General features: G+C 56.1%; 1 protein-coding gene across 1 annotated transcript in view; it reads left to right on the plus strand.

The window, feature by feature from the left end:
• Window positions 1-8,903, plus strand: part of FOXP4 (forkhead box P4) — a 58,999-nt gene extending 50,096 nt beyond the window's left edge. Inside the window, exons 11-17 of the mRNA XM_077190586.1 lie at window positions 264-465; window positions 557-633; window positions 761-862; window positions 4,917-5,038; window positions 5,146-5,212; window positions 5,565-5,731; window positions 6,686-8,903. Of these exons, the coding sequence (XP_077046701.1) occupies window positions 264-465; window positions 557-633; window positions 761-862; window positions 4,917-5,038; window positions 5,146-5,212; window positions 5,565-5,731; window positions 6,686-6,830 (882 nt within the window). The 3' untranslated portion in view covers window positions 6,831-8,903. The remainder of the gene's footprint in view (window positions 1-263; window positions 466-556; window positions 634-760; window positions 863-4,916; window positions 5,039-5,145; window positions 5,213-5,564; window positions 5,732-6,685) is intronic.
• The last annotated feature ends 504 nt before the right edge of the window (window positions 8,904-9,407 follow it).

Consider the following 9,407-nt stretch of genomic DNA (forward strand, 5'->3'; position numbering starts at 1 on the left):
TAATTCCCATCCCATGGATTCACCCTCATCCCATAGGTTAATTCCCATCCCACAGGTTCATCGCCATCCCATGAGTTAATTCCCATCCCACAGGTCCATCCCCATCCCCTGGGTCCATCCCCACCCCCTGGCTGCATCCCACCCTTTCCAATCCCACCAAGCCCCCCCTGCCATCCCCTCCCCACCTCCTTTGGCACCACCACCGCCGTTCCCGATGCTCTCCCAGCCTTCCCAACCCCTTCCCTCCCTGCCTGTCCGTGCAGCTGAACCTGGTCTCCAGTGCCAGCCTCTCCAAGAGCACTTCTGACACGTTTCCTGACGGTTTACCTCATCCCCCCACCTCGGCCACGGCGCCCATCACCCCCCTGCGGCAGGGCCCCTCCGTCATCAGCTCTTCCACTTTACACAACGTGGGGCCCATCCGCAGGAGGAACTCGGACAAGTTCTGCACCCCAATCTCTTCAGGTGAGCTCTGGGCTGGGGCTCAGCGCCCTCCTGAGGGGCTCAGAGGGTCCCTGCACTCCAGCTGTCCCCTCTGTTTGTTGTGTCCCTGCAGAGCTCGCGCAGAATCACGAGTTTTACAAAAACGCCGACGTCCGGCCGCCCTTCACGTACGCCTCGCTCATCCGGCAGGTGAGAGCCACAGGGACCAGCTCTGCACCCCAAAACCCTCCCTCGGCCCCCCTCCCACCTGCTGAACCCCTTGGGATGGGTGTCAAACCTCACAAGTGACAGCCTTGTCCCCTGTCTGGCTGCCCAGGCCATCCTGGAGACCCCCGACAGGCAGCTAACGTTGAATGAAATCTATAACTGGTTCACGCGGATGTTCGCCTACTTCCGGAGGAACACGGCCACCTGGAAGGTGAGAGCAGCTCTGCCTGGCACCCTGGGCTCTCCCTGACCCAGCCTGGGCTCACCCCATTAACCCCAGGCTCACCCCATTAACCCCAGGCTCACCCCAGCCCAGCTCAGGCTCACTCCATCCTATCCTGGCTCACCCAATCCCACATTGGGTTCACCTCAACCCACCATGGACTCACCTCAACCCACCCTGGGTTCTCCCCAACCCAGCCTGGGCTCACTCCATTAACCCCAGGCTCACCCCATTTCCCTCAGGCTCACCCCATCCCATCTTGGGCTCACCTCAACCCACCCAGACTTCACCTCAACCCACCCTGGGCTCACCCCATTCCCCCCTTTCCTCACCCCATTCCCCCCATGCCTCACCCCATCCCACCCAGGCCTGGCTGCTGCAGGAGATGCTCCTGTGCTCAAGGGCCAATTCATTGCCCAGCTCTAAAATGCTGTAAGAAATTATTTTAGGACCAAATCCCACTTTTTTTGCCCCCCCCCCAAAACGCCTCACTGGGCTGTGGTGATGCATCATCCCTACAGTGGGATACAGCAAAGGGCTGTGTGGTAAAATCCAGGGATTTTCTGTGGAGAACAAGGGCAGAGGCAGGAGAGAGAGAGAGAGACTGGAAATAGCAAATGAGGTTAATGATAACCTGGGGGCAGGTGACACTGCTGGTGGCTGGGAATGCAGGGAGGGATGAGAGGGGGTGGCAGGGGGACCATCAGCAGGGAAACCCCTCTGCCACCCCCCAAACAGCTGCCTGTACCCATCAGGTCCCCCCCACCCCTCTCAGACAAAAGTTTTTGTCACTGAGGAGGTTTTGTCGCCAGCCTGGCGAGAATGAATTTTGGGAGGGTGAATTCTCCCCAGAACTGGATTGAATTTTGGGGAGAATTCACTGCTGGAGTGAATTTTGGAGCTGCGCATGAGTGCTGGGGCTGCTCCCTCTTGGTTTTTTTTTAGAAATCAAAACTGGGAAAAGCCATCTGAGAGGAGCAGGGGGGTGTGGAAGGAGCAGTTCTGTGATTCTGTGATTCACTTCTTGCCTCAACCAGGGAAGATTTATTTATTTGTTGTTTCCTGCTGCCCATATTTACTGAGAGGCAGCTTCAGCTCTCCTCCTGCTCAGGGCAGCAAGGAGTGAAGAGGGAAACCTGCTAGTTCAAATAAAAATAATTAAAATCAGCAAGGTGCAAGTGAGATGGAGCTTTTGGAGAGGCTTGAGGAGGAGGAATCCATTCTCCAGGAGCTCAGGGCCCCCGTGTGTTGCTGCTGCAGATCCTGGCTTTGCTTCCCTGGGAAGCTTTTGGGTGGATATCAGGCATTTTGGCAAACCCCTGGAATGGGGACAGGGTGGCAGCAATGGGGCAGAGCCCTCTGTGGCATCACTGCCCCCAGAGCCTCAGTTTCCCCCTCGGCAATGAGGTGAATTTGCCTTTTTCCTGCCTTTTTGTTGCTGAAAGGAATAAATATTTTGGGGTTTTTTTTGCAGTTTCCACATACCCCGTGTTAGCAAGGGCAGACTTGGAGAAGGGCATCCCTCAGTTTTCTGCTTCCCTTTTTTTTATTCTTTTATTTTTTTCCTGTTCTACCACCAAAAGGGGATTAAAAAGAGCTTGAGGGGGGGAAGGATAACAAGGATAACTCCCTTCACAACTTGCAGTGCCCAAGGCCAGGCTTCTTCTGGAGGGGGATACACAGCAAAAAATAACATATTTCCTCCCCTTGAAAACCACTTTTCTGGGGTTTTTCCCTCCTTTCCTGTAGCTCCCCTCTGGGATGGGACAGGAGTGCTGGGGACCAAGGTGGGGAAGCCACAGGGAGACCCCAGCAGGGCCCAGGGAGTGGGTGGAGGGTGCAGAGCAAACATCATTAGAGGAGAGAGATGAGAAGCAAACAGAGCAGCTGGGCCTGGCTCTGAGCAAACACTGCCTGGAAACACAAAACCACCTCAGGCTGAGGCAGGGGACATGTCCCCTCTGTCCCCAAACAGGGGCTGGCCTGGGACCTCCCCTGTGACCTGGCAGCAGCACAGGGATGGGGCATGCCAGGCTCCAGGGGTGCAGGATCATACCCTGCCCACTGCCAGGGTTTATTATTTTATTTTATTTTATTTTATTTTATTTTATTTTATTTTATTTTATTTTATTTTATTTTATTTTATTTTTTAATTTTATTTTATTTATTTTATTTTACTTTATTTTATTTTATTTATTTATTTTATTTTATTTTATTTTATTTTATGTTTTTTATTTTATTTTATTTTATTTTATTTTATGTTTTTTATTTTATTTTATTTTATTTTATATTTTATTTTATTTTATCCCCAGCTGAGCCTTCCCAAGCCCATCCTCACCATGACTCAGAGCAGGGGATGTCACCAGGGCAAAAAGGGGACACTGGGCAGGGGAAGTTCTGACTTTGCCACACTCCTGGCTGCAGCCAGGGCTTTGTTGGGGCAAAAGGAAGGAGGGAGTGTGGGCAGGACCCTGCCTGGCAGGGAGGGACATCCTGCGTGTGCTCTCAGGGACAGTGACAGGACAGTCCTGGGGTGAGGACAGAGTGGGGGACAAGGGCTTGTCCTGCTCCCTGGGGTCCCTCTTGGAACTCCAGGTCCCTGGGATGTCTCTCTGTCCTGTCTGGGTGATGCCAGAGCAGAGTGTGGGGCCAAGGGGTGCCACAGCCCAGTGCCAGGGCACAGCCCAAATGGAGCATGTCCCTCTGGGTGACAGTGACACGAGGCTGGGACACAGGGCCTGGCTTCAGCCACACCAGCTGTCCCCTGAGGAGCTGGGTCAGAGTCCTGCTGTGACCCAGGGGTGCCCCCAAAATCCCACCAGGCAGCCCTGGCTGGGCCTGGGGCTCCCTCCCCAGGGACCCTGGGAGCTGCTCACAGAGGGTCCCCAAGGGGTCACAGGAGCCTTGGATGGATGGATGGAGGGATGGATGGATGGATGGATGGATGGATGGAGGGAGGGATGGATGGAGGGATGGATGGATGGATAGATCCATGGATCCATGGATGGAGGGATCCATGGATGGATCCACAGATGGATGGATCCATGGATAGATGCATGGATGGATGAATGGATGGATCCATGGATGGACAAATGGATGACAAGGGAAGAGCCCAGCTTTGTTTTTCTCCTCAAATTCCAATCCAAATGCTGGTGCCATTTGCTGAGTTCTGGGCACTCTGGCACTCGAAGGCACGGGGGGGGCTCAGTCCTTGTGTCTCCTCTTGCCTTGTTGTGCTGGCCAGGCTCCTTTGTTTATACAGCCCCCGTTCGACCTTTTAAATTGCTGTTAATGTTTTAGCGTAACGAATTAGTCTCTCATCACGAATCAGGACTCGAAATAAAAAAAAAAAAAAGGAGAGAAAAAAAAACCCCTCCGAGGCCAACTTCCTGAAATTGGGGTCATTCTCATTTGCAAGGCAGAGAATCTGAGAACCTTAATGCAAGGAAATTTATTCAAAGGCAGAGCCCCGGCGTGATTAGGCCCTTTGTAATTATAGCTCGGAGAGATTCCACTCCAGCCTCCTGCCTCCCTCATGGATTAGCAAGTGAGTCGGAAAAATACACAGGATTTAATTAGAGGCAAATTAAAATTGGTAATGAAATAGGGGCAGTAGCAAATGGCAGGGAGTTGGAAGGGGAAAAGGGAGCTGGTATCTCTCGGGGCTGCGCTGTCTGCCTACGTGTGTGTCTCTTTATTTTACATTTAGAAATGTAAAGATGGTCGATGTAAAGAAGAAAGGGAGGGAAAGGACCAAAACGACAGGGGAGGGGTGGGGGGGGGGGGGAAAGAAAAAGGAAGGGAAAGAGGAGCTGGCTTTGCTGAGCATCACCAGAGCTGCCGTGGAGCTGCCATCCCTTGTCCCACCCTGTCCCCACCTTCCTCAGCATCAGGCTCCAAGTGAGGTCCGGACCACTCGGTGCCAATGGGGTCAGGGAGCAGCCAGGGGTCTTTTTTGGGGGGCAGGACACCCCCAGGAGGTGTGGGGCTGGGCAGGGGGGAGGATGGCAAGGCCGAGGCACTGAGGCCCATGTGCCCGCAGAACGCCGTGCGCCACAACCTGAGCCTGCACAAGTGCTTCGTGCGCGTGGAGAACGTCAAGGGCGCCGTGTGGACCGTGGACGAGCACGAGTACCAAAAGAGAAGGCCACCAAAGATGACAGGGTGGGTGCTCCTTCCCCGTGGGACACAGCCCCAGAGCTGCCACCAACCCCGGTCCCCAGGCTGGGAATGCTCAGCCTTGCATCCCTCTGTTCTCTCTCTTCCTGCAGGAGTCCCACCTTAGTCAAAAATATGATTTCAGGACTCGGTTATGGAGCACTTAATGCAAGTTACCAGGTAAGGACTCAGCCCTGGCACTGACAGGGACATGGGGACACTGAACCCTCCACAGTCCTGTTCTCCACTGGGGTCTTGCATCTCGTCAGGAAATGAGGGGCAAGGGGGATGGGTTCAAGTTGAAAGAGGGGGAAATTTAGGTTTGATGTATGGAAGAGATCATTCCTGTGAGGGTGGGGAGGCCCTGGCACAGACTCCATCCCTGGGAGTCTCCAAGGCCAGGCTGGACAGGGCTTGGAACAACCTGGGACAGTGAAAGGTGTCCCTGCCCACCACAGAGGGGGGTGGGATGAGATGTGATTTAAGGCCCTTCTAACCTAAATTCCACATCCCTTCGTGCTCCCTGTCACAGGCTGCACTGGCAGAGAGCAGCTTCCCCCTGCTCAACAGCCCCACCATGATCAACACCAGCTCGGCCAGTGCCATGCTGCACGTGGGCCACGACGACGTCAGCAGCACCGTGGAGCAGGTCAACAGCAACGGCAGCAACAGCCCCCGCCTGTCCCCACAGCAGTACAGGTCAGCCTGGCCCTGCCAGGGCACAGGGGTGCTCAGGGAGGCTGGCACGTGGGGCACTGGCAGCTCCCGTCACCAGGGTGAGGGGGTTTGGGGTCCCATCACCAGGGTGAGGGGGTTTGGGCTCCTGTCCCCAAGGTAAGGGGGTTCTGGACCAAGAATTTCAGGGAGTTTTGGGTGGTGGGACCCACTCCCTGAGGCTGAAGGCTCTCCTTCCCCACAGCCACACACCACCCTCAAGCAGCTCTCAGAGCAAGGGAGGTTTTGGCTCCTGCTCCCAGGGTGAGGGGGGTTCTGGACCAAGGATTTCGGGGAGTTTGGGGTGGTGGGACCCACTCCCCGAGGCTGAAGGCTTCCCACAGTCACCAGGAGCTGCTTGTAGGCTCTCATCCCCAGTGAGGGGGTTCTGGATGAAAAACCTCTGGGAGTCTTGGGTGATGGGATCAGCTCCCTGAGGCTGAAGGTTCCCTCTCCCCACAGCCACCAGGAGCTGCTTGTGGGCAGCTCTCAGAGCAAAGGGGGTTTGGGCTCCCATCCCCAGGGTGAGGGGGCTCTGGACCAAATAATTCAGGGAATTTTGGGTGATGGGATCAGCTCCCTGAGGCTGAAGGCTCCCCTTCCCCACAGCCAGCAGGAGCTGCTTGTGGGCTCCTATTCCAGTGTGAGGGGGGTTTTGGCTCCTGTCCTCAGAGCTAGGAGGGTTTTGGCTCCTGCTCCCAGGGTGAGGGAGGTTCTGGACCAAGAATTTCAGGGAGTTTTTGGGTGGTGGGACCCACTCCCTGAGGCTGAAGGCTCTCCTTCCCCACAGCCACCAGGAGCTGCTTGAGGGCAGCTTTCAGAGCAAAGGGGGTTTTGGCTCCTGCTCCCAGGGTGATGGGGGTTTCTGGACCAGAAAATTTGGGGAGTTTTGGGTGGTGGGACCCACTCCCTGAGGCTGAAGGCTCTCCTTCCCCACAGCCACCCCGTGCACGTGAAGGAGGAGCCGGCTGAGGCAGAGGACGACAGCAGACCCGTGTCACTGATGGCCACCACCAACCAGAATGTGACGATCCCCGACGACAGGGACCTGGAGGAGGAGCTGCCGGTGGAGGACTTGTCCTAAGGACTCCTTCCTCCTCCCCCACCCAGGGGCAAACCCTTCCCACCCTCCTGGACGGAGACCAAGCCACGCTCCCACCTCCCCAAGGTGACCTTGGCGTTATCCTGGTTCTTTCAAGGCACTTCCACAAAGCAAAAGGGTTTTCCTTGGGACGATGACAATGACAATGACACCAACCTGTTGCTGCTGGCGTGTCCCTCACGCTGCCACTGCCTGGGGACGGACCGGCCCCACCAAGACATGGAAGCAAAGCCCCAAGAGCTGGACTTGTCCTGCCCTCCTCCCTTGGTTAGTGACTGGTGGACGAGGATGGTAGGTTGGTTGTTCCTGTCCAAAACGGTCCCTCCTTCCTTCCTGCAGGGAAGGCACCTCTGTCCCCTGAGCCCTGGGGAGCCATGGCAGGGCCCTGCTGTCACCTCTGTGTCCCCCAGTGGGTTTTGCACTACGGAGGGATCGTGGACCCTGCCCATGTGCTGCCTCCACCCAGCTTTGGGGGAAGAAACAGCAGAAACGGGGCTGAATCCTGTGCAGGGTGTGGGGTTTGGCTCGGAGCTGGGATGGACACGAAGCAGCGCGGTGCTGGGACGGTGTCCCCTTGTCACCTCTGCCTGGCAAGCAGAGCAGCCTGCCAGCCTGGCCACCCTCCCTGAGCCCCAGCTGGTGGGGGGCTGCTGGCCCCAGCAGTGCTGACCATCCCCAGCAGTGCTGACCATCACTGACCATCCCCATCAGTGCTGACCACCCCCAGCAGTGCTGACCATCAGTGCTGACCACCCCATCAGTGCTGACCATCACTGACCATCCCCAGCAGTGCTGACCACCCCAGCAGTGCTGGCAGCAAGGTCACAGCTCCCTCCTCCCTGCTGGACATCAGCCACAGGTGCCACCTCCCAGCCAGCAGGGATGGCCACTGCTCCCATGTCACTTCAGGGAAAGGCTCCCTGTGCCCCCCATTCCACCCCCAAAGCTGGGCCAGGGGCTCGGTGGAGCAAAGGGGCAACATCCCCACAAATGAGCACCTGCAGGGGACCTGGGGGTCATCAAAGCTGGCCCTGGAGGATCCCTGTGGTGGCCAAATCCTGCTGCTGCTGGTGGTGGGGGGAGGAAATTCTGCTTTTCATCTTTTCTTTTCCTCATCCTTTTGTTTGCGTCCAGATGGGAAGATACCAAAAGATTTCTTAGAGACAGAAGGTCCGTAGTTCAGGTGAACAGATGGTATTCATGCCAAAAAAAAAAAAACCACACACACACACAAAAAAAAAAATAATAATAATGAGAACAACACAACCAAACACCCCTCTTCTCCCTGCTCTTTCTTTCTGGGGTGGTGACGTGGGTACCCAGTGCCAGGCTCCTCCTGGGAGGCAGCGTGGCATTCCCAGTGTCCTGTGGTGGCTTTGGGGAGCATCACCTTCCCTCAGGAGCATCCCCTTCCCTGGAATCCTCTCCTTCCCCTGGGAATCCTCCATTCCCTGGAATCCTCCCCTTCCCTGGCACAGCCAGGCTGGCTCTGGCTGTCCTGGCACCCAGCGAGGTCGTGAGGGATCTGCTGTGGTGGACCTGGAGCTGCTCTGGGTTTCAAGGCCAGCTCTGGGCTCTCCAGAGTGAGACCCCGAGGTCTCCTCTGTCCCTGTCTGTCCCCGTTTTCCTGGGATGTGACATTCCCGGGGGGTTGCCACGTTTGGGGCTGGAAATGCCACACCCAGAGCTGTGGGTCAGGGGAAGGTGTCACCTGTTCCCGTGTGCCACCTCTGTGACCTCCTGTCCTGCTCTGAAAGGCAAGTGAGGTTTTTTGGGATGCTGTGGTCAAACAGCACCCAAATGCTGTGCATAGCATCCCAAAAAAACTCACTTGATTTTCAAACCAGGACCTCCCCCCCAAGGGGCTCCTGGCGCTGTGGGGTGAGCTTGGACTCCCCTCATCCTCTTCCTTTTTCCCCTTATTCTTTTCCCTTCATCCTTTTCCTTTTTCCCCTCATCCTTTTCCCCTCACCCTTTTCCTTTTCCTCTCATCCTTTTCCCCTCATCCTCTTCCTTTTCCCCTCATCCTTTTCACCTCATCCTTTCCCCCTCATCCTTTCCCCCTCATCCTTTTCCCCTCATCCTTTTCCTTTCCCTCTCATCCTTTTCCTTTTTTCCCCTCATCCTTTTCCTTTTTTCCCCTCATCCTTTTCCTTTTTTCCCTCATCCTTTTCCTTTTTTCCCCTCATCCTTTTCCTTTTTTCCCTCATCCTTTTCCTTTTCCCCTCATCCTTTCCCCCTCATCCTTTTCCCCTCATCCTCATCCTTTCCCCCTCATCCTTTTCCCCTCATCCTCTTCCTTTCCCCCTCATCCTTTCCCCCTCATCCCTTTCCTTTCCCTCTCATCCTTTTCCTTCCCCGGCGCATCCTCCGTGCCCAGCTGGCTGCAGGGACCGGGGTGTCCCTGTGTGTCCCCCCGTGTGTCCCCCCGTGTCCCGGGGGTCATGCACTCCCTGGGGCGGTTCCCGGGGCTCTCGGGGCTGCCGCGGGGTCTCTCCCGTGCCCGATCCCGGCGTTTCCCTGCTCCCCCCGCCGCCCCTCCAGCGCCCCTCTAGGTGT

This window comes from Agelaius phoeniceus, chromosome 25 (genome assembly GCF_051311805.1).
Source record: "Agelaius phoeniceus isolate bAgePho1 chromosome 25, bAgePho1.hap1, whole genome shotgun sequence".
Classification (NCBI taxonomy): Eukaryota; Metazoa; Chordata; class Aves; order Passeriformes; family Icteridae; genus Agelaius; species Agelaius phoeniceus.